The sequence below is a fragment of the Cardiocondyla obscurior genome, linkage group LG16 (genome assembly GCF_019399895.1).
Source record: "Cardiocondyla obscurior isolate alpha-2009 linkage group LG16, Cobs3.1, whole genome shotgun sequence".
In the NCBI taxonomy this organism is placed as follows: domain Eukaryota; kingdom Metazoa; phylum Arthropoda; class Insecta; order Hymenoptera; family Formicidae; genus Cardiocondyla; species Cardiocondyla obscurior.
The window spans coordinates 3,578,091-3,603,149 of NC_091879.1; the positions used below are offsets into that span (position 1 = coordinate 3,578,091).

Here is a 25,059-nt window from a genome sequence, read left to right on the forward strand (position 1 = left end):
AATATTAAATAATTTAATTTTATCTGTTCGCGTGAGTGGAGTTTGCTCAACTCCGTCTCTTTTCTTTTTTTGAGCGCATTGTGGAGCGACTTGATTCCATAAACAACCGCGATTAAACACTCGGCGGAGATGCGTAAGCGAGCTCTACCAAACAGCATGATTAATCCGCACGAATTACATAGCGCGCCGTTATCAGCTGTTAACGATTACACGTTAATGCTCCGCACCGCGTTATTATGCAAAGCCCGGGATTGATGCTGCGCAACATTTCCGTCGTTGAAAATTTGAGCGTGGCGCAAGTTTATTCAGCCGGAAATTCGCTGCAATAATCCCGCAAAGTGCACGGCTGCATTCCGCCAGCGGCGATTAACGGCAATACAGTTTCCTGCGCGTTCATGACGTAAAACGTAAGACCTATAGAAGGCTTAAATGTAACAATAAATTCATCAGCTATCGAGAATAATCAGAATTTCGAGTCCCCCGACGAACTCCTCGAGGTGCTATTTTTATAGAATCTTTATAAAAATATATATCTCTTTTTTTTCTATTTTTAAACTGTAGAGAATATTATTTCTCGTTAATTATTAATTAATTTTTATTTCGAATGCTCGGAATACATCTCCTTTTTTTTTTCTTTTTTCAAAGAGCTCGTTCATTCTTTTGGTGAACGCTCGTCAAGCGTAGCTTTAAAGCAGGTAGGCGTGCAGCATTTCATGCCTACGTGCCTAGGTGACTTCGTCGTTCAATCTCGCAATCTCTCGCACACAAGTGCACGTGGCACAACGTCGGTAGGATGCAGGGATCACGTCCTATCTGCACGGTCGATATTCGCGGTGGACCATAGGCGGACGGTGCATAAGGTGGCCGTGTCCCGCCTTGCGGGCGCGACTGCAGTGTTTAACGACCGGCTCGCGTAGTTAGTTGATCCGCGACCGCCAGCCGAACGAGAGTCGGCGCTCGAATCTCTTTGTCTCGCGTTCTCCTTCGCCTCGCGGCGTGAACGCGTCCTTCCCGAAGGTGTCGAAGACCGATTTGCGACTCTCGCCGCGAAAACTGAAAGTGAAAGCGCGAGATAAACGCGACACTTGCGTCCCGTTGCGCGACTCAGGGAGAGCACAGATTTTTATTTCACGTTATCCTTTTTTTTTCTTTTTTTTTATTTTACCCGCGCTAGTTTTGGAACCTCGGGACGCAACACGAGGAACGTATCTAACGCGCGGATCTTTGTTTCTGTACTTTAGCGCGCTAAATATAATCGTGTCATATCACGGGCGTTAGTTAGGTACGTTTAACGGTGTTAAGTGACGCCCGTCCGTGTTCGGCGCAGGTGATATTTTGATTGCTACGATCGCAGCCTGAGATGCCGCGACATCCGGATACTTTCTCCCGTTTTGCGTAACTTGCGCCTGAATAATAAGCGGAAAATTTAACAAGTGACTTAACATCTTTATTAATCGTTGACGTAAACTTGTGCGTTTGATAATATTTCGCATCGCAAGTAACTATAAAAGTAGACTTTTATCCTCCTAGATAAGCTCTACAGAATTCGAAATAAAAAATAATTAAAAAAAAAAAGTAATATTAATAATTTTGGAGAATTTATTTTGCCTCCGCGGAATTAAATTAATCTTTAAGAAAAACGGGTGGGAATTTTACGCGTACAACGCCGGTTATAAGTGAACGCTAATAAAATCGTTCTGGATCCTCTTTCGAAGCGGTCACGTTTGGTGCTAAATACGCGACGATACCGCGCCTTTGTCGTCTACCCCTTGAGCGCATCTATAAATAATTCCGCCGATCGCCGAAACGGTGAAGCGAGGCATTGCACGTCCGCGCGTCGTCTTGGTTGATCTCCTCGCAGGTAAAACGCTCGTTTCGTTGACTTTTTGAGTTCTGACGGTCCCTAGGAGTGTCGAATCTCTAGCGAAACCGACTGAATGCGCCGACTCGTGTCTGCCCTCTCTTACGTTTTTTTTTTAAATTTTTTTATTTTAATATAAATCGATCGTAATCATTTCGAAAAGGTACGCCTCGCGGATGACCCAGAGACCGAGCGCGATCGAGCATGAAATCAATTCGCGACGAAGCTGGGGAGCCGATCAGCCGGCATATCTAAGCCCGGGAGAAATATACTTGTAGAATTAAATCGAGCGTGCGGTATCGAGTAGGTATTTCATCACATTCCTTCGCTATCGGCGCGTGCTCCGCGACATACATCAATTCAATTTCGCTACGCGATAGTGTAAAACTCGCGTTAATGATAAAGACAATTTACGGCGCTGTACGCGAGCTAATAGAATCTCGAAACAAAATGCGTTTCTCTTCATAAACACGTCTGCGGATTATGAATCACGATACGCCGCGCTTGTTTCAGTTCATATTTTAATATATTTTAACACTTTTGATACATTTGCGATACTTCGATTAGGTTTTGGAATAAAGGCGCGAGGGAATTCTGAATCGGGAATATTTTTGTCCTTTTTTTTTTTCTCTCTTTTTTTTTACTTTGTTCTGCGTTCCAATACTATGCGGTGCACTTTTGTTGGGTTGACAGTCTCTTGAGAGAAGCGTGAAAGCCCTCGAGATAGATTTGTTCCATTTCTACAAGCAACTATCAAAGTCGTGCCCCTTCTGTTTACCCTACATTCCTTTGTTACGGGATTAATCGGAGTCAATGACGCGCGCGAGACGTAGTCAACGAGTCGTTTCATCAAGGACGGTATATGCGACCGACGATGACCCCGTCGCGATCAACTTCATTGGGACCGGCATTAATCTTCGATCTTAATTATCGGGAACGCAATTTATTGTCAGCTCGGTTAAAAATTGCGCGAAATCACGTCTATATTTATAACGTGATGAAAATTAAAATCCGCATTGACCGACGTGAGATTTTAACACGCGTTTTTGCGAAGCAAAATATTATTTTTACTTCGGCGACGATGGACGATTAAATATTATGAGCACGTTACGCAAATCGAGAAAAGATAATTAGATGACAGACGCTTCTAGGCGTCGAGTTCTTCTCGTTAGATCGCCGTAAGGAAATGTAAATTGTCATTTTTAAACTTCTTCGTTCTAAGAGAAAAGAAAATCTACTAACGAAAAAATAAAAGAAAAAAAAAGGAAAAAAAAAAGAGAGTCGCTTATCCTTGGAACTTTTAATATTTATCGCGTAATAGAGTCGGAGAACTGTGTCTCTCCTTGAAGTTCGAAACAGGATACGCGATTATGATCAAGATATAAAACGTTATTAATGTAGTATGATAATTCTATCCAATAGCAACGAGATGAGCATCGCTTTTGCATATGAACGCTGCGCCACACGTGCGCGAATAAATTAAATGCAACAATGTAATTTACAAAATTATTTTATTATACAAATATTACAAGTTTATTAAATTTACGAAACTTATTCTGGTATACATTACGCGACGATCTTTCACAGCTTAATTACCGCAGTTTGAATGAATATTTCGGGAGCACCTCGTATGCGGGCGCTAAATTTAGGTGAAAGAATTTTCTCGCTGGATCCCAGTGTCGCGGCTGTTCGCTCCTCGCGATTTTGCTTTTGTTCGATTTTCGTGCAACGAGCCTAACAAACGTCACGTTGAGCTCCGGAGCCTTTCACGGCCCCGCCGATCTATGAATCGCACGTGCGAGGATACACATGTAATGGGATGAGACAGTACAAAAAGGATGCTCATCACTAAGTACACTACGATCCTATTGCGGTCCACCAATCAGCACATTATCAGGTGAGACAAATTCTCAGATACGTCACCTTTAACATCTTTGAACTGTAACAATTTTTTATTTAATAATTAATTTAACTTAATAATATTTAATTACAAACTAAGATACTTCTGCGAGTTAATTAAAATTTGTGCGAACATTTTTTTCTTTTTCTTTTTTTTTTGCAAAACTATATTTTTGCAATCGTCAGGTATAACTTTTATCGGTTCTTTTATTTTCGAGATAACGCATACTTATTGTCACTCTCGGTTACTTTCCCAAATTTTGCATAAGCTCTTTCCCTTCGCGATAACGACACCATCGCCGACCGATAATTACCCCTCATAATTAATAACAACTTTTAATGATACCGAGCTCCTAATTGGGAAGTGGATTTAATTTCGCTCATTAATTCTGGGCATAATCGAGTTCTCTCAGGAGCGAATTTCTTCGACTTCCAGGGAAGGGATGCTTAGTATTCGGGAATCGTTCAGTGCATATTTAAACGAGCGCATCGAATGGAAGCTGGCGTGCCCATTTTGAGAGATTATTAAATTTACCGAGGGTAGATCTCGATTTTCGAGGTGGAAAGACGCGCTCGTCGTCTTGCCACCTTCAGAGAAGTCGTGAGTTTCTTTGCCAGCCACGTGGCTCAAGATTAATTCGTATTGTCCCAAATTAGGCTGCGGAGAGCTAAATCGTAAGCGTTACAATGTCACCATCTAAATTCGCGTTTTATTTCACCGAATGAGTCATTTCGGGAGGTAGGAGGGATTATAAATCTCTCTTCTGATCGTATACCATCACTTCTTCGCGGGGGTGGCGTAGGCCGGACAAGACCGCTAATGAAAACGAAAAGGAATTTATCGGGGATATAAATTGTCCTCCCTCGTAGCTTCCGGTCCACGGGATCGATCGCGAAGACTTCCGAGGCTCGATATCTCGTCGCCGTTCGTTGTTCCGTTGAGGAAAAGGAAGGGGGGAAAAAAAAAGAGAAAAAAAAAAATAAATCGCACCCTTTATTGGTTTTCCTTCGTTTTCGGCCTGTGCGGCACTACCTCCTGCCGACTCTACGGATGCACAGGAGGACGCCGTTACCCGGTTTTAATTAAGCACTACGAGCCGTCCCGAGAACGGAGTTTTGAAGAGAGTGATGGCGACGATGTGCCCGGTTTAAGTTGAATTAATATCCCAAGTATTATTTTATTTACTAAAAAATTTATAATTTTTATTTGAAAAAAATGTTGTGTTTTAAAATTGAAACTGAGACGCGAAATGTAACAAGGAGGGTAAAATAAGAGTTAATAAAAGCAGGATGGAAATAAAAAAGAAAAAAGAAATGAATAAATAACGCGCGGGAATAGGGAAAATGGGAATAAAGTAATTGAATATCTACGCGAATGTGGACATTTACGCTAACGTTTCAGACGTTGCTTTTTGTATATTAGCCGGTAACATAAACGGAATACATTCACCGACGCCATAACGACGTCTCATTAGGGAACCCTCGATTCGAATCCCTATTGCAACCCCGTAACCGTAATTAAGAGAGCTTCGGGACGTTGTCATTTCGTTAGCTTTGTTTGAGAAAATTAGTCGAAAATGCGTATATGTATTAAGAATCGAATGCCTCGTTTGTCGCACAATTATATTTTATATCCTCTCAAACAAATAATGCATTTATTTGTTTGCTGTAGCCAACTCGTGGCTATCTCGCAAGAGAGCATTTGTATTACAACTTTGTCTTTCGCCTCGTTAAAATCACCCGCAAATTACAGGGGAAAAGTTTTGAAAAAGGTCTGAATTCACAAATTTAAGGCTAACAGTTTCCGTATGAATTGGCGCTTAATATCGTCGCGGTCCTTCTGGGTTCCCGTTGATTCTGAAAAAAAACTTTTCCGTCGCTAGTATTGCTCGGGGCTGCCCTTGGCACATCGATGGTTACTTTTTAATTAAAAGTTTCGCTTTTAAAGTGGCCCCGTGTACGACACGGTCCCGCGAGTCCGCCGATTTGTCCGTAATACGTTTCAACGCTCGGCACATTGTGCCCCTGAAAAGTGAAATCATTAACGGATTATTGAAAAAAGAAAAAAAAAAATAAAATAAAATAATAACATACGTTACAGCGATAATAAAGAAATCAAAGTAGCTCGGCAAATCAAACTGAGTTCTCAATCAGAGCGTGACTTTAGGACGCAGTCGAAGACTGGCGATGATAACAAAGGAAATAAAAGGAATCGCTTGTGACAAAGCGTGCATAATAAACGCCTAATTAATTCATTAGACGCGTTGCCGCGCGATCCCGCTCCAAAGTGGTTGCGCGTTCACCACTTCGCTCCTCGCAGACGAGTTTTCTCCGGGAAAGATGCGTCCCGGGGGTGGCCGGTGGTAGTACGAGCTCGCTATTAAACCCATGGGACAAGACCTGGCACTTCACTTCATGCGCTCGCTCTAATTAAATTATTCCGAAGCGCGGTCCTTCACGCGCGCGCAATCCCAAAGCGTTTATAAGACCTCCGTAATACGCATATGCGTAATACGAATTACGTGCGACTATGTGGCGCGAATGCGAGATGCATAATACACGCGCGAGAAAAAAAAAATTGTGCCTCCAATGTCTCGGTTCCCCGAATCATCTTTATCGCGCTGTGGCAAACTCAAAGATTTTAGATAATGTTAAAAGACGTACGGCAGTCGAGCTGGACATTAAATAAAAAAATTTCTTTCTTTACAAATTATGGCTAGGATCAAACTGGTCACTGATTAAAGAATATATATTTAATTTGCGCGATTTGATCATCGGATATAAAATCAGAATAGCTAGATAAATTTTCACTCGGGGATCGGTGGTTATCTATAATACCATTGTCGTTATGGAGACTCTTAAGAATTGATAGCAAGATCGCTTTCTTTCTCGCGTAATGGTATCCTCGTAATAAATATCGTCTCATTCGTTCGCCGTCTTATTTGCCGAGGCAAAGCGGTAGAGAGAAAAGAAAGCGCGGAGGGAAAGAGTATATGAACGAATTGGTTGGTACGGAAAGAAGAGACAAGGAAACGAGAGAGGAGAAAAACTTCGCGTAGCGGTATCGCCGTATATCGCCTCACATCTGCGCGACGATTTGTCGTCTGCCACGCGCCTTAACGTTCTCTGTCATTTTTTTCCTTTGCTGCCGCGCGATTCGTCATATCGCGAGCTTCGTCTCTGTCAAAGAGCGACGTCCGTTCCCGGAGGGGAAAAAAGAGCGTGGAAAAAAAAAAAATCATCCCGAGCGGAGGGAAATCGCGTCACGTACGTTCGCCCGACCCTCCATCGCCTTTGGTCTTTGGCTGATTGCTTTTTGAATCGGAAAATTTCGCGTCGCATTGAAAACGTCAAAAGACATGCCTTTCTTCGACAGGGGAAAGAGATAAGAGAGAAAAAGAACGTACCTCGACAAACCTCCACAAATTCCTTCCTAATTTTATTAAAATTAATAGCAGCTCGTTGTTATTAAATGTCAATTTTTATTTTATTTTATTTTAAAAGATTGGTATTTAAAAATGAAAAACGGTGTCTGAATAAAATTTTTGGTACTCGGTGCTGTCTCGTTATTATATAAAATAAAAAATCATAAATATTTTAATTTAATTTTTGCAGCAATTAAACGCGTTAATCATTTTAATGTGATTTAACTTTATTAAAGTAATGAGTGCACAAATTGTGCTCGGGCGGGGAAAATTCGTTGCATTTATTTCCCGACCGCTCGTCTGGCAAAAAACCTGACGTGTTGTATACAAATTGCACACTTGCGCATACACGCGAGTCCCGCGACGCACAAATTTGCCGGCCGCGCGCCAGCGAATGCTAAAAGTTTTTGCGGCCGAAAGCCCGTTAGCCTATTCCCCCGGAACATCAGCAGCGAAGAGAAAACAGTTAATTGTTATGCATGCAGTCTCGCCATTACAATTGCAGCCGCACGCAATCGTTGAAAACTAGAAATTATTTCAATCACGATTGCAATCCTGAAATGTCTTCGACATGCCCGCAGTTTATTTATAGCTTTCGATGCGTTTGTAATGGCGATTATCTCGTTGCAATCATATCCCGTTGTTCGAAATTAATATTTAATTGCACAATTAATTTATGAGAGACTCAAAAGGAAGAAGGAAAAAAAAAATAGTCTCGTCTATTGTAATATACAAGATATTTTTATTTTTTTTTATAAAAATAAAAGCGGCATCGCTCTCATTAATTATTTTTGTCGCTCGCGTGATATGCATATAAAAATGATTACTCGCCGGCGTACTTGTTTCCTAATTCCGCGTCTCTTTCGTTTACCGCCCCATCTCTTTTTCTCGCGTCGTGAAACGAGGAAAAAAAAAAACGAAGGCATCGGTGGAAAGTTCGCACGCGGGGAATCTCGCGTCGTTCGAAAACGACATGGCAGACGGTTTTTCACGACCTCTTTACGATCCTTTAGGTCGACTACCTCTACTTGTAAAACTTTTCTTCGGCTGACATTTGTCAGTCCTCTTTTTCAACTTTTATTTCGTGTTTATGCCAAGAAACCGAAACCGCGTAAAACTTTATAATAAATAAGTCTTAAATTTAAAGACTCTTAATTGTTAAAAATTGTCATTAATTAGATTTATGAGAGTTATGAGAGAAAAGAAAAATAAATTTATAAGATGTAAGTTTTTAGATTAATAATTCCAAGTTTGACAATTTAAAAACAAAAGTTCAGAATATATAATTAAAATTAAATTTTATACAGCAACGATTTTTGTTGTACGAATTAAATTTTCGGCAAATTTCTAGTTTCTGGCGAAAGAATTTCAAGATACATATGTACAATGAATTTATATAAAAAAAGAAAATCTCTTTTTCTCTTTTTCCTCTTTCATCTCTTTTTGTTTCCGTCATACGTTCAAAAAATACATCTGTACGGTCGTATAACATTTTTTCTGCATTTCTCTTCGCATGCTTTTCATTTTTCATACTTTCAAAAGTGGTGTGATACGCACGATTGAAGTTTCGGCAGTCTATGATGAGAGCTTCGTATAACCTGGCTGGACTTTGATGGTTCGAGTAGCGCGTAATCCCCCTGAATTTATACTCTTATGAAGTCGGTAACCTCCGCTCGTCGCGGCTCTCTCCTCGTCTGCGAAAATGTTATATTTTTATGTCCGGTCTACCGTGGAAATTTCAGAGAAAACTTTAGAGACGGAAAAGTTTGCGCGAATTTTACCGCACCTGAGGTCCTCGATCCTTCGCAACGTCCGCCTCGCACTTAAGAAAATACACTGGAACTATGATCTTTAATTAATTTGTACATAACTGCACGATGCGTAACGTTGCTTGACAACGAGAAAATACGCGAGGCTCATTTGCGAGAATTTTTCGCAGTAATTCAGATCCTATAATTAATAAAATATTCGGTAAAAATTATTATTTCTAATCGAAACATTCGCCTAAATATTCTTAATCAAGCCGTTCAATTTTTATTATTATTCTTTAAAATTTATTAATACGTTAGCGCTTTTATTAAAAAAGAAAGAAAAAATGAAAAAATTCTTTGTTACGTCGACCATACTTCCAGCCAAATAATTTCCACCCTCACTTTTATACCCGTGGTCTATTCATCTCGGCATTGATCCATCTCGGCGGCGGCACTTCTTCGGCAGAAAGAGTACATAGATATTCTTAAGTCGCGAGGAGCGCGCGCGGCTGGATTAGGAGGGACGTTGCGAAGGGTCGACGTCGCGAAGAACCAAGAAGCACGCCGGGGCGGAAGAGATTTGTGGCGAGGGCATGGATTTTACTGGCGCGAGCAAGCATTGAACTTATTCCCCCGTGCTCGCCCCCGGTCGCGTTTGCCGTGAGAAAAAGTTATCACGCCGGGAAACCGGAAGACAAACGATCATTCGCAAAGAGCCTCGCGCCGAATTGCAAAAAGCCCGCGCGGGCCGCGCGATCGAAAGGATCAAATCTGTGGAAATTATTTTTTTCGAAGCTGTGTTTTTTTTAAGAATTTGCGCAAGTAAATGATAATGAGTATCATTATCTTCTTCTTCTTTTTTTTTTTTTTTTTTTCCTCTTATCTTACACGAGTTTAGATAAATTATTATGTGCATTTTTATAATCATTATATTTCTAATAGAAATTATAATTTATTAAAAAAAAAAATTAATAACGCGTGAGGGAAATATAATTTCTTTTAATATTTAAAATTGACCGGAAACAAAAATCTATGAGGCTTGAGCGGTGGAATAAAAAAAATGTAGCACTCAATAAGGCGCATAAAACTCGTTCGACTAACTCCGTAGTTGCGATAGCGGTTTTATACTGGACAGTATCAAAACTGCGTGGAATCAGGTGGTTTCCAGAAGGTTGAACAACCCGCCCGAGCGCGAAAAGCGTTTACGATTTCCACTCTCCGAACACGAAAGAAACTCCACTCGCCCCACCGCCGGAAGAAAAAGCTTTTATTGCCACCCCATTCGCGAGACGTGCGGCGCGATATATGCGGAGTGAAACGCGTAACTCACCGGAGTAATCAAACCTCCTTTATTTTAAACAAACTTTAAATAGCTCACACGGTAATTGCACGTCACGTTTAATTGCCATTTCAAAAGCGAACGTGGAAAAGCGAGCGTATAAAGAATCGATTGATATTACAACGGTATATTATCGCAACGGTGACGCAAGAACACAGGAAAAGGTCTCCCTCGTATAAAAAAAAATAAAATAAAGTAAAATTTAAAAAAAATCCAAAAAAATTTGATACGTATTAATATCGAGTCGTCACGGCTAATCCCCGTATTGGTCCCCGATATCGACATTGATATCAAAGTATTTCCAGCCACCCATGGTTTGTCCATGACATTCGTTAATATGCTCTCCCCCGGGACAGTGATGTCGAGGGCGAAAGAGAGAAACGGAAAGAGAGAGAAAGAGAAACAGAGAGAGAAATAGATAGAGTGAGAGAGAGAAGAGAGGTAGGGTGGCGAGGGAAAGGGTGAGGAGAGATGACAGGACGGTCCAGACGTAACAGATGCCCACGACGGTGCCGGTCCATCTCCAGCGGACCGGTTCGGACACCGGCGAGTACGGTCCCTATGGTGACGGGCGAGCGGCATCGAGCATCTCTAGAATGAACCGGCGGCGCCTGCGCGCCTCCGATGTACCAGAGTTCCCCCCTTTTTCTTCCCCCTTTTGTGATATACGCGAGGGAGCCCTCGTCCCGTCCGACTCGTCTCGCGCCTCCACCGGCAGTCGCTTGGCGTCCCCGTGCACGTTTCGCGTGTCGTCGCGACGCCGTTGGCAGTGCGCCGTCGACGGGCGTCACGGCGCGTCTCCGTCGTCGTCGGCCGTCGGCCTTTTCCTGTTGCGTTACGTATCGCGTTCGATAGTGCGTGACGAAAAGAAAGAGCGGCTGGAAGAACGCCGCGCTCCATTTCGGTGCATTCGTCTGGGCACGCCGACGCGATTACGGCGTGCATATCGGGTTCGAAATTCTTTTATCCGATAGTTTCCCTGGAGATATGACTGCACCCTACTGATCCGAGTACATGCATAATGTATTTACATTGTCGCTCGGGGGGAATTTTTTTTTTTTTTTTTAAGTAGTTTTATTTGGTGGGCTATTGGTTGCAGATTATTATTATCGTGTTATCGAGCTGAAATGCACAGACATATAAAATGATAATACGTATGATATAATTAATTAAAACTCGAGAGATAAATCGATGTATTTTGAGGTCTCAATATTTTAAAACCTGACAGTGCCGAGTTCCTTGCGTTAAATATCTTATATCACGTCTTTTGTAAAAATTAATTTTGTCCTTCTTTTTTTTTCCGATTAATATTTAAATACATTTCAATATCTATCGTATTTTATGTACAACAAAATATGCACCGTGTGTGAGCGAATAATTCTTTTACGTCAATTTTTTTTGTACGGAGAAAAGTGCTTCGATAACGTTTCTTTTTACTTATTTATTCTTTTATTTTGTGAGCATATTTTTATATATAGCGTCACGTCGACTGTGTAAAGAAAACAATCGCGTTAAAAAGTGTCGCAACGTGCATATATATATTTTTTTTTTGTACATACCGCAGCTTAGCATCTTCCGATATAAAAAGAGGAAACGCTGCGTCATAAAGTAACTCCGGTCGGCGAGCACTTTGAAAAATCCGTCGTTATTGATTGCCGTGATTTTCGCGGCGACGCGACGGGGGGGAAATTGCTACTGTCGTTTTCGCGAACATTACGGGGTGGATCGTTCTCTCCACCGGCCGGCGCGACGAGGGACTTCATCTTACTTTCGCTGCGCCGGGCTTCCTGATTGCGCATTCGCCTTTATTACCCGTCTATTTTTTTTCCACGCGAAGACAGAGGCGGCGGTACAATAATAGAAATTGCCAACGTGAGGCTTTATGGCCCCGGAAATACCGCGAAGGTCGCGGCATCTCGAAAAGTCCCATTCTCTCGTTTCGTAATCGATTTTCTCTTTTTTTTCTTCTTCTGTTTTTTTAAATTTTTTTTTCTACGTCTATTATTATATTTCAAGGTGCGCAATAAATACTCGGAAAGCGGAGAGATAAAATGAGCTCTGTGATTTTTCTAAAATTTTTTTTACGTATTTTGTCGAATGCAACACTTGAAATTGTGTTCTCTAGCAAGTTGATTTGATAGCGCTCATTCCTGGAAGGAGATGCGCCTCTTATCGTGAGTAAAACAGCTTTATCTCTGGGCCCACCATGAATGGCAGTCGACTTTAACGATCGGAATGCAATAAACTGACCGATACGATGAGTAATCGCGCTATTGCCGGAATAATATCGACTTGTACGCAGTTTAACGGCTTCGTCGTACGAAAGCAGCGCGGAAACTTTCTCGCTTGATCACCGCCGGTGGAAATTTAGTTTAAAACTCAATTTCAAAAGTTTAATCTATAATTCCTTTTTTTGTTTTAATCCCCAAATAAAATTATAAAAATCTTTACCTAATTTAATAAAATAACGAGCGAACGTGTGACCTTTCGACGATTCGAAGATAAAGTTTCCGATCAAATCACGTTTCGAAAATAGATTCTTGAATCGCCGTATGCTTTAGGTAATTCATTTAAATCGCGCTGCAGGTAGAGAGCACGGGAGATTAATAACAGTGCACAGTGCATGATTATAAACGTTTGAAACGGAAAAAGAGACGCCGCCGAGTCCGTTTCGCATATGCAGCGTCATAGCAGCACGTTTTTTTTTTTCTCAAAACTATGATTTTTTTTTTCTTCTTTACATTTTCATGTCAGTGTCGGGCATTTAAGTATAGAGCAAGTAAGAAAAATGATGTCGCACTTAGTTAGCGACGAGCTGCCTGGCATTCTGTTCATGAGACCATAGGGAAGGGGTGGGTGGCGGAAGGGGGTCGGGGGAACGGAGTATGATTTATCGTCTTACCTACATAATTAATCAAGCGCGAGTAACAAACGCCGCGATGTATCTCGATCTATTAAAAGCGGCATTTGAAAGCTGATACGTAACGCGAAATTTTTTTTTATTTTTTTAAACGTTTAATTTTAAATTAACGTTAAATGTTGCCCGCGTAGCCGAATGACGGAGCTAAAAAACGCAGTCATCGTGACGTCGCCGGTGAAGACCGAGTCACAACTGTGTCGATTATTTTCTTTACAATGCGTGTCAATTAGATCGAAATAGAAAGCGGAGGGAAAAGTCGTTTACGCTGCTCGCTAACGGCAATCACTGTGCGGTATGTCAGACGGCAGCCGGATATTTTTTTCCGGAAGCCCTCGTGGTCGATTTAAAGATAATTTTTCTGCGATAAACCGGGAATAAGCTTGATTTAAAGAAGCAGATTTTTATTTGACGTTCAAACAGGTAGAATACTTTCTTTTAATTCAATTTAATTTAATTTCACGTTCTGTACAGCAAAATTCTAAATTAATTCGCTTCATCGATCGTCATTAAGTCTCGTCGCGACTGCTGACGTCGACGTATCGTATTGGACTTGCGAAAACGAGTCGTAACTCTCTCGATTGAGCAGCGAGAGCAAAACCATCAATCACTATTAGAATTTATTTTTCTCCACGGGTGAAAGCGCGGAATTAATAACTGGAGATGAATTATGATTCCCGCGCATGTCGCCCCATCGAGGTAATCTTCTTGCTAAGTATTTAAAAAATTATCATATTTTCATTTGGTGCGATATTTATTATAAGTAAGAATAAATACTCTGGCAAACAATCTGCTACAAATCATACTTTCGTACTTAAAAGTAAAAGATATTTAAAATTTATTTATTATGCTTACTATTATAATAATTGTTATATTTTATAAAATTTTATTGCATTTTTTTACTTATGGAAAAGGAATTAAATTTTTTAATATTGCAGTTGATAAATTCTCTTTCTTTTTTTATATTTTTGTACAGTTTTTACACATAGATTCATTCTAAATTTAAGAAAAGAATCGAAATCGATTTTATAGAACTGTTTGTGCAACTTGACAGAGAAAATCTCAAGGTTTCGGTTCCGATTTCACGTTGTTATAATACGATTGCGCAATTGGGTTCGCGACCTTACGATGAAACGAGTCGAAATAGGATTACGATAAGATCGATCCAATTGTTGGAATTGTAGGAAAGGAACCGTCGTAACATTTGCGGCGTGTCTTCTTTAAAATCTTTACTAGATAATTTAAACAAAAAGTCCACAAACGCGACGAAACCTAAGGAAAGAATGAGTTCTAAAGTTTCGCGAGTCTTTGTATTTTTTTTTTTTCCTTTGCAAAAGAGATCGTGTTGAAATAAATGTTATATAAATAGGAAACGCATTCTGTGCGGTCGAGACCGACGATATTTGAACCACATCCTTTTTACGTGGTGTTTTTCGATATATTTTTTTACCGAGGACATAACGACGGAAGCAAAAAATAACGCGTTTACGCGCCGTGCGTTACGCTGGCGCCAAAAATATGAGGGTTATCCCTCCAATGAAGGTTGCTCGCAGACGTAAAAAAAAAAAAAGTATCACGGAAGGGAAGCGAGGAACGTGCGTTATTATCGATATCGCGCCGGTGGATAACACAAAAACAAAAAAAAAAATAAAAAAAGAGGTCTCAGAAGCGCGTACGTGGATATTGGTCGGGCCGAGAAATGGAAGAGAACACAACGGAAGTCGCTGGCCGGTACAAACACGATATCTCGTTCCCAGCTCTCTTCTCGGCATTTAACTTCCAATCCCCTTTTTCCCCGTTGTCGTACAACTCAATTGTTAAGTGCCATTGTCGTTTCGTAAAAATTGTCGAACGCTTTCGAGCCACGATAAATACTTTTTTATCGTTATTACGCGTCGTATTCATGAATATAATCTGAAACGACTTTCGACCATATACATTGAAATTATTACTAACTTAATCGTAAATAGTAATATTAACCCGACGTAAGGTTTCGCTCCCGAATAATATTAATAATGATAATTTGCAACCGATATTTTACTGGCAGTCATTCATATCTCCACGGATCCTATTTTTTATCGATGAATTTTTAAACTCGATCGAATAATCGAACAGTTCCCTTTCTTTTTCCCTCCCTTTTTTTAAAGAACCACAAAAGATTGAATACCGATTCGCATCAGCGCGGCTGTGAAATGCTGATCGTCGTTCAATCGTGAGAAAATCGATCGCGGGATTTTTGTCATAATGTTGCCGCCGATCATCGGCAACATAAATAACAGCGACATATTGACATTGTACACGAATCCCGGCAATGGCAACGGGAGAAACGTGGTGGCAACGCGGACTGTCAACAGAGGCCGTTATGCGGAAATTGGCATTAAAAGGTAAATTTCCTTTGTATAAAAAAAAAATAGAATAAAAAATCTAGTAGGTACAGATTTTATACAGCAGCAGAAACAAAAAGAAAAAAGAAAAGAAATTACAAATAATAATTGTCAATGCAATAAAAATCTTTATTTTATATTTATCATTTTTTTCTTTTCTCTTTTTTTTTTGTTTTGTCAAATATTCAACGAAAAAGGAGAGAAAATACAAGTTGAAAAATAGCTTGAATGTGCAGAACGTATTTCTCGCCGTAAAAATGATAACAATCTAGTATCAACGAAAAAGAGGGAACTAGGGATGCTAGTGGCTGGCGCGAGGAAATCGATTTTAATCAGTAGTTAATATGAAATATGATAGCAAAGTGGCCGAGCGCGAGAGGAAGCCCTTCGGTTTATTCTTATGTAAGCCGCTTTAGTCGTAATCCGCTTACGATCCCACGAATAGACCTCTGGACTGGTCCCATTATTTCTTTTTCTCTCTTGTTTTCGCGAAAGGCTCGCCCTATCGTACCACTAGAAATCTTCAAGGAGAAGACAAGATCATTTTTTTCCAAATTAGGGATTTTATTTCAATGCGGAAACATCCGCATATAATTTTTACCCGACATTTATTCGACCGAGGGTGTCCAATTCTCGAAATAAATCATCTCTCGATTCGATACAGAATTAATTTCGCCTGCAAATTGCCTGGAAACGAGATTCGACGATTTCCACGGTCGTGCCTTCCACTTAATCAGATCCCCATTGAGATTCCCCAGTTTTTCAAAGAGGCGTTCTTTCTGGAAGCCGCCAGTTCGTTTCCTCTTTTTTTCCCTTTTTTTTTTTTTTCTTTATTTTTATTTCACTACCTTCTTCCGCGATATAAAAAAAAGGAAAGCTACTAGCTCTTCATCACCGCAAGATTAAATGATCGCTGAACTGTACGAGTCTCTTGTAACGTTAGACGGAGCGTAGCATATAGTGTTTCGCATGATTTCCTCTCGGTACCTTGGCGAGTTACTTCATTCACGAAGCTCGTATGGTTTGATAGAACAAATAAGACTTTTTTTTATTTTAATTTACCTAAAATTTATTTTATACAAACTCCACTGTAGCCATTAAATTGACAATTAATTATTAAAACGTTATACAGATTACAAAAAAAGAAAAGAACAGGAATTGATATTATACGTCGAGAATAAATTGTTGCACGTTTGGGAATTACGAATTGCTGATTTTCTAACAATGACTTACGGAACCGGAGAGCGAGATTCTTCTTATTTCGGCGGATCGTATAAAGAACGGGTGGGGAAACTTTCCACAGATTCGCGCGAGGACGCGTCGAAGGATAATAATATCAATGCTAGTCTCGCTTTGACGAGATCCTTTCTCTGCAAAATTCCTCGCGGGTCGCTGGCAGGAAAAACCCATTTCTACCGTGGAAATCGAGTCTGACTTCCAAATCCTCCGGGGGGAAAAGGGGGGGAAGGAAAAAGAAGTCTCCCGGTATTTTCCCGGTTGCGGGTATATCGACTTGAGAGACCTTTGAAAGTACATCGGAGTCCACGGGGATGTGCACGTCCACCCGATGTTCTTCCGGTCTCCCTTAAGCCGAGCAGCCACTCGTCATTGTACTCGCTGCGGGATACGTATGGCTGCTCGTCATCGAAAAAGAAAGACGAAAATATTAACCGCGTGATTATATTACATTACTAAAGTATGCGACACTTAGGAACTGTGCCAAAATTGATGAACGAACAGGTTGCGAAGACATTAAAAATGTTTTATTTTTCTTCATCTTTTTTTTCTTTTTATTTTATTTTTTTTTTTTAACGTAGTATGTTGAAGAATAGCTCGTTTTCGAGAAAGGAACAATTATTTTTTTACATCTTCCGATCGTGAGATAAAAAAAAAAATGACAAAGAGACAGACAAAGTCGAAAGCGTCCGCGATGCTTAGCGAGCGGAGAGCTACAACTCGGGTAACTTAAACTTGCTATAATACGGTGAACGGGTCTGCCAAGCTGAAATTCAAGGAGATGCTCTTCGGCTTCGGTTTCGTTTTATGCGAGAAACCGGATAGGCTGATGCACGGAAGTTGCTCTAAAGCACCTGACTTCTGTTCTTCTCCCTCTCCATCTCTCGTCCCCATTCTCGCTTTCGTCTTCCTGTCTACTTTTCTTGTTGGAACTTTGCCTTTTACTTGCAAAAAGAAAAAAAAGAAAAAAAAAAGAGAGATAAATGCTTCAGTTTGTAAGCCGATTTCCGTCGAGAGCCACTCGATGCCAAGGCACGCGGGACTCGGATTCTTTTAGAATGAGGAGCAGCGGCAGAAGTAATTGTCCCTAAGAAAAAGAAAGCTCCCGCGTGTGTCGCCGAAATGTAGCGATAATCGAGTTATCGGCGCTATACAGCGCGGTTAATCAAGAGAGAGATTAAATCGACCAGGCGCGCGCGCGTAGTAGTATTTCATCCTTCTTCTCCCAGACAATGCCGGATATTGTCGGAGCCCGGTCCCTCCATTCGACGTGTTAATTAAGTTCGCGCTTATCGGAATCACCGACCAAGCGGAGTCTGTAAGGTGCTCCCACAGCTTCTCGCGAACGTTTACGTATCACGGGGTAACAGTGCACGTAGAGAATTGCACACGTAGTCAATTTCACGACAAGTAGAAAGTAGTACCGTCCGCTTTTGAGACGATCGTAACATACTTTCCGCGAAGAATTTACATAGGTGTAATCGTACATAATATATAAATTATTAAATATATTTTTTTTTATATATGATTAATGTTTGAAATTACATTTCAAAGAACGAGAGGTGTTTGAAGTATCGTGTAAGATCACATACATTATTAATTTATTGCTAAAAATTATTAAATGCGTTATAACAGCTTTTCTTTAAGGTGAAAGAAGCGAACGTCGCTTCTTCGTAATATTTAATAAGTAGAAATATAGGTTTGATTGCTGTCGCATTTTTTTTTTCTTTTTTTTTTTGGTGTTACTATGAACGTGTTCTGAACAGCCATGACTCAGCTGCGAACTAGAAATACTTTTCTCATAATGCGTGATTCTCATTTCGGACTAAAAGCTATTCGCTACATATTGCGAGAAGCACTTGAGAGTTCTTCGAACTTTCGTCATACGTGATGGCACGCGAGAAACTGGGTCCAATTTCATTTCTTTCTTCAATAAAGATTATTCAGCAAAAGAAATTAAATAAAGCCACACGTTACAATTAATCAAATATAAATACAAATAATGATCTTGTCTAATTAATAGCCTCCAATAAAGAAGTCCTCACTCTAATTAACACCGACGCGTTACAATTAAACTGCTCTCTCTCGCGCATATAATTAATTAGCAAACAAAAAAAAATATATATTCGCAGACGAAATGATTTTTGGAGCTTAATGACTGTCGATACCGTCGCAATTCCCATAGCCGCATCGATCGTTTTCTCCATAAACTTTCTATCGGATGACACGCGAGGAATCAATGAAGGAATGAGAAAAAGGAGAGAATTAGAGAAAACGATCGAAAAGAAAAAGACCCAGGACGATCCCAGCGTTAGACCGTATTTTTCCGGTCGATGATCATCATAATCGACAGCTTTCCTAATCCCCTTTCGCTCGCGAAGTCTCGTGACTGGAAGCTGTTACGAGAACATACCACTAGCCTGCTTTCTGACACTTTTCCTACGTGGCATATACGATTATCGCCCAACGCCGAGAATGCCTTTGAATCACGACAACTCCGTAAAGATATTTTTTTCTTGCAATTAACAAAGATTCAGAATTTAGAATAACTTTCGCACTAAGCCAGCGCTAATACCGCCAGGCGTATTAATTCGCGCATTGCTTATTCATTATTCAGTATTTATTAAGAGGAATTTCTGTAGCTCCGCATGTGTAATCGCGGTAGAGTAACGTTCGTCGTTACGAAGCCGCCGCTCTGCTTTAATAATCTGTAAAAGGAAATCGCATAGATCCTGCACGTAAAATGTGCACCAAAGCGTGCGAAAGACGAATTCGGCGTTGGCATCGTAAATTTTCTTCTAAGATTGGCGGCGTTCCAATTGTAACGAGGCGACCCGACGTCTGAAAATCGCTCTCGAGCGCGAGCCCGTACTTTGAATACGAAACCAGATTGCTATTCCTATATTTGAATAGATAAACCTCGTTTCTTGCATCCCCGCGTCACCGTCAACTTACCGAACAAAGAAGCTCAACAGTATCTACAGACAATCAATTCTAACTTTGTTTTATTTTAACCTTTTTTTTTCTTTTTTTTCCCCGAGAAAATTAAAAATCATAGAAGTCATTTAAACAACTGGTTTTTTTTTTTTTTTAATTTAAATTGTGTCGGATTAGTTCATTCTGTTTATGGAAACATTATGCTTCCGTCTCAGAAGAGCGAAAGATATTCAAATTAGGTCTGTTGGGATACGCGGATTTTTATTTGCGCAAGCATCGAAAAATGTACCGGAACATCGCTGTCTCTTGCCGCTCTTTGATCATTCGGTCGAAGGAAGACACGAAGTTGCAGCCCCAAACATCCCCGAATTTTATTTTCAATGCGCCCTTCTTTTTATCATGATATCGCTTTGGCGGCGCGTAGTTAATTGGAATTCTTGAATACATAGCGGCATATAAATAAAAAAAAAGAAATAATAATTATAAAAAAATCTTTAAAAAAATTACTATTAAATAAAATTAAAGTTCTTCAAAATTTGTAAACCTTAACTTAACTTAACTAAAACTAAAACCTTAGGGTTCAGCTTTTTTATTAATTTTATACCGTTCGCCACGAGGATGAAATTCTAAGTTAATTCTGCAGGAGTGCGTTATAAAGTGCATCGTGTTAGAATCTTGTTTAATTACGTCAATTTACCGCTGAATTCCCGGCGTCTTCGTTCCTGAACGAAGAAGACGCGGAAGAAAGCGTGTAAAGGTCTTTCTCGCGAGGTCCTTTATGCTCTTGTCTTTGCCGGAGGGTGCGACCCCTTTTTATGCACCCGAATGCACCCCGCGGCTCGTTAATAGGTAAAAATGTCGCCGTCGCTTACCAGCGAACCACGTGTTGAGAACCATCCCATCGTCATGGCAACCCCCATAGTCCGATCTCACAGACGGCTAACATCCCTACCGGTCCAGGAATGTATCCTCGGCATCATCGCCCTACTGTCTGCATTATTTTTCAGCTTGACGCGACATAAAACTTGCTCCATTTCACCTAAGACAAAAAAATGTTACGCCCAACCGCATATCTCTAAATTTTAATTCACATTTTTTAATAATTTCCTTAAATGAGAATGTTCCTTCAACGGGAGATCGACTTTTTCCCTTAATGAAAGTACCATCGCACGGATGCTGGCTTGTGCAATCTTTTACATTTAACGTCGATTAAAAATATTTTAATATAATTCTTTTTTTTTTCACGCGTGGGATAATATTAATTAATTTTCTCTTGGCTAATTAATTGAAAATAATGTTCGCTATAAACTGCGCCGGAGATTTATAAGCGAAGTCGCCGAGCAGGTCGCGAGACACCCCGTATATGGATATCTCGCTGCCTCTCGGCACTCACATATTCAAGTTCATCGCGTAATGTCGGTTCGAGGATTCCGCGAACAAGACACATCCAGGCTTCGCGGAAGAATATATTACATACCTTTTTTGTGTATCCGTCTATCTGGATATACATATATTATATGAAGAGATCGATATGCCTCAACGTGACATTACACTTTTCTTTCTCTCGCGTATCTTTGCACTTTTCCATTTTACATCTCGTAGAATCTTTTATATATAATATAATAAAAGTGTTATATCGCGTGTCTACTGGAGATCCGTTAAGCGCAAATTTATCGCGAGCTTCAAAAGCGCACCCTTAGCGATCCAGTCTTTACGGAATATATAACTAAACGGCAAACGTGAAGGGAGTTAGGGGCCGCGATCACAATATCGTGCCGCTTGTTCCGGCGATGTGGACTTTGCATATGTCCACGCCCGAAATTTGACATTCAACCATCTCGCAAAGTTCCATACCGGGAACAACGCTGCCGCGGGAAACTTCGCCGGAAATAAGCGCTATACCGTGACACGCGCCAGCGTCAGTTATTCATCGTTTCCGAGTAACTTTGCCACCCCGGCACACAACTTGAAATCGACACGAAATGCTCTTGAATATTGCAGAACGTTAACAGAGTGCGATCTTCAAGACGCATCGAGCCCGCTGAAATATTAATGAGCTTTCACGGAATCATTTTAATTACATGTAAAAAAAAAATATTTTTTCTCTATTATTAAAATATTAGCCGCGTAGTTAAATAAAGAAAATAATTAAGTTTCCCTCGCGATGCACATCTCGAGATGATTGTAATAATGTATCTCTTAATTATCGTGCGGTTTTAAATTGGCTGGTAATTTTGATAATTCGCGAGAAAGTGGAATTGCTCTGGGTGAAAACATGAAACAGAATTCGGCAAAGCCAATTACCGAGTTATACGGCTCTTATACTGTCTTTTCATGGATTAATTCTATGGAAATTACGTAAAAGCCTATTTACATCACAACACAATGTATCCGTATTGTACGGCTTCCTCAGCTTCCTTGTACAAGCCCTCCCTTTCCCTTCTTTCTCTCTTTTGGAGAATTTACCTGCAAGTTTCCGAGCGATTACCGGTACGAGGGTACTTCTACGCGACAACAAGAACTCGCGCACCCGTTATGCGATAAGCAAGTCCTTTGTAGGAGGTAGGGAAAAGATATCTTTGTCCGCTCGCTCTTTCATGACGCCTTTCGGGATCGCAAGGAAAGCGTAAGCGGCGGCACGAGCCTTCAAGCTAAATTAAACGGAAAATGTAGAATTTCTCCTGTCGTCTTCAAACTCGCTTGGTTCGCAGACAAGCGAGCCTAAGACTCGTCAGAGTTCGCGATACTGAGTCCCCGTCAAGTATAATCATCATCCCGCGAGATCAAAGTTCCTCTCACAGAGATACATTCAGTTCTCGACATTTTGCGAGAGCGAGGTATAAAAAATAAAATACTAATAATAATTTATCAATAATTTTTTATTTATTGAACAATCAACTGTTTGTTTTATTGACAACAACATTTTTACGCGCTCTTAAAAAAAAAAAAAGAATTGGTGTATCACATTTCACATATTTGGCTTATATTTTTTTTACTCGCTATTAATGAATAAAATAACTGTTTTACAACGTCGGGCAAATTTTATGTCTCCGATCCAGTTGGAATTTCACCGCTACGTCGCCAATATTGATCACGTGTACCTGATATAGCTGATACGGGCTATATCGAGGCGCAGGTAGGCCGGCCTTGCGTGGGAAAACCAGTGCTACGCTCCGCGCCGGTTTCTCGTAGCATCCCCGCGCCGCAAACTCGTCATAAAGGCAATCTAATTGATGCATGAGACACGAGCTTGGTGACCGATCGTAATCGCACCGTTTTCTCCCTTTCGTGTTGCAGGAGCGATGTCTTCCTGGAACCGTATCTGCAGCAGCACGGGACCGTTCAGGTGGTCAGCTCGCCGAGCACCCCGCCACCGAATCCGCTGCAGCATCATCAACTTACGCAGCTACATCATGTACAGGTGAGTCGTTAATTACGGAAAAGATGCAAAAGCGTAGTCTGAATAATATCTGAATTCGAAGACTTGTCCGTTGTCAATGCTCATTTTTTCTTAATAATTATAATTCCATTCCGTTTATTAAAAAAAAAAGAAAAAATAATAATGAATCTTAAACGAGCGACTTTCCGAAGGCAAATTTTAGTCTCTCCGTGTTTTCGTTCTTACAGAACGGTACTAACGCCGCCCGTAACTTTATAATGGTCACCGTGTTTTAGATTCAGACTCGTCGCGAACGGTGTCTCATCGCGGGTGACTTTTTCTGACGAGCAATTAAGGGATTTGCAATTAGCTCTTTCTCTCCCCCTCCCCTTATTCTCGTCCATCTCTTTCTCGAGGAGAGAGTATTCAACACGCGACGCACGTCTGCATTTAATCCCGTTAGTTCGAAACCGTGTGTCAGTCTGCATTTCAAATTAAATTACACTCGAACCCCTTCACCGGGTGCCCCCTTTGCTTGTACCCCCTGTCCCCCGTTTCCTTTCCCACCGTTCGTTTCGCTTTGGGCATCATCGATTTTCCCTTTCATCTCCATTGATACCGGAGGTCCGTGATAAAAAAGGGTTGAGTTAGGCTGAAAGAACGTGGACAACCAACAGCTCGATCAATATCGATCAAATCAGATCAAGAATACAAAAAAAAAAAAAAATAAAAAAAGAAGGGGGATCGATGAGGTCTTCAGCGTTTCGAAGACTTAATCTTCGTCACCGGTTTGCCTTTGCCTTCGGAAACGATTGCTTATCGTTCTCCTCGCGGCATGATTTCGCGCCTCGGTGAAAAAGATAAAAAAATATATATTGCGAGGGAGAACGACAAATAAATCTTCCGTCCATTCGTTGGCTGCAAATAGAGATAACCGTGCCGAGTATAATGCGGAATTAGGGACGCATTGTGGGACAAAGCCAGCGGGATTTGCGCCCCGAGGCTCAAAAGAGGCGAAAATGCCAGTGATAAAACAAATCGCTGATTCCGCGCTCAAATGTCGAAACAATAGCGGGATGCTGCGAATTAATTTCAGCGATTATTTTATTATTGTTCCTATGGAAATTAATTTAACGTACTGCACAAATGCATATTGTTTTATTTGTATTACGAACTTAATTTTTTTTTTTTTCAGAGCGAGGAATCGCTTTCCTCGGAAGAATCAGCGACTTCGGGAGGATCGTCGAGGTCCACGGAGGATTCCGGCAGCGAGGTGGCTTGCGATATTACTCTAATCGAAAGGCTTATACGCTCTCACCCGATCTGGTTTTTACCGGGCATCCAGAGAGCCGGGGCCTTTCACTTGTTGCAGGGCAAGGAAGAAGGGGTAAGGTGTACACTTACATCATAGAATTTCTCTATTCTTAACACGTCGGGATTAAGCGGAACTTCTCTCGTCGCTCTTTTTTTTTTCTTCTCAATTTCATACCTTACGTAATACGTTCTCCTTGAGCCGAATATTATTCTCCGAGTGGAAGGTCATTTTCGCTCAGCACCGTTTTTACTTCTTGCTATCTGCGCGTATATCTATCGCGGCATGCCCCGGAACAATGAGCGTGAGTATACCGGCTTCTTATCCAACACGCCGGGCGACTCGAAGAATAATGGTGCTCCCAGACACATGGGAAACCGTGTCAATGCCTGACGACATGCAGCCGACACGAAGTTACGTTAGGAAAATCCTTTACACTTCCGGTGCCTTGCGTATAAATCCAGGCAGCGAGATTCGATGAAGCGCAAAAATTAGTTATTTACGGTTATTGTAGAATTTTTTTTTTTTAATTTATAGATGCGACATTAACGCAGTTACAAATAAATGTTTTTATTAAATTCGCGAGATTGCATCTACATTTTTTTTTCTTAATAAATAA

General features: G+C 40.7%; 1 protein-coding gene across 8 annotated transcripts in view; it reads left to right on the plus strand.

The window, feature by feature from the left end:
- Positions 1 to 25,059, plus strand: part of Spri (Src homology 2 domain-containing protein sprint) — a 67,639-nt gene that overhangs the window by 34,120 nt on the left and 8,460 nt on the right. For 6 of the 8 annotated variants that reach the window (XM_070667496.1, XM_070667499.1, XM_070667497.1 and 3 more), the window contains 2 exons: positions 23,047 to 23,170; positions 24,324 to 24,515. In XM_070667496.1, the coding sequence (XP_070523597.1) occupies positions 23,047 to 23,170; positions 24,324 to 24,515 (316 nt within the window). Of the gene's footprint in view, positions 1 to 2,497; positions 3,355 to 3,448; positions 3,759 to 15,359; positions 15,577 to 23,046; positions 23,171 to 24,323; positions 24,516 to 25,059 lie in introns of those variants that run through there. The other 2 variants (XM_070667502.1, XM_070667500.1) reach the window with 2 other exon arrangements.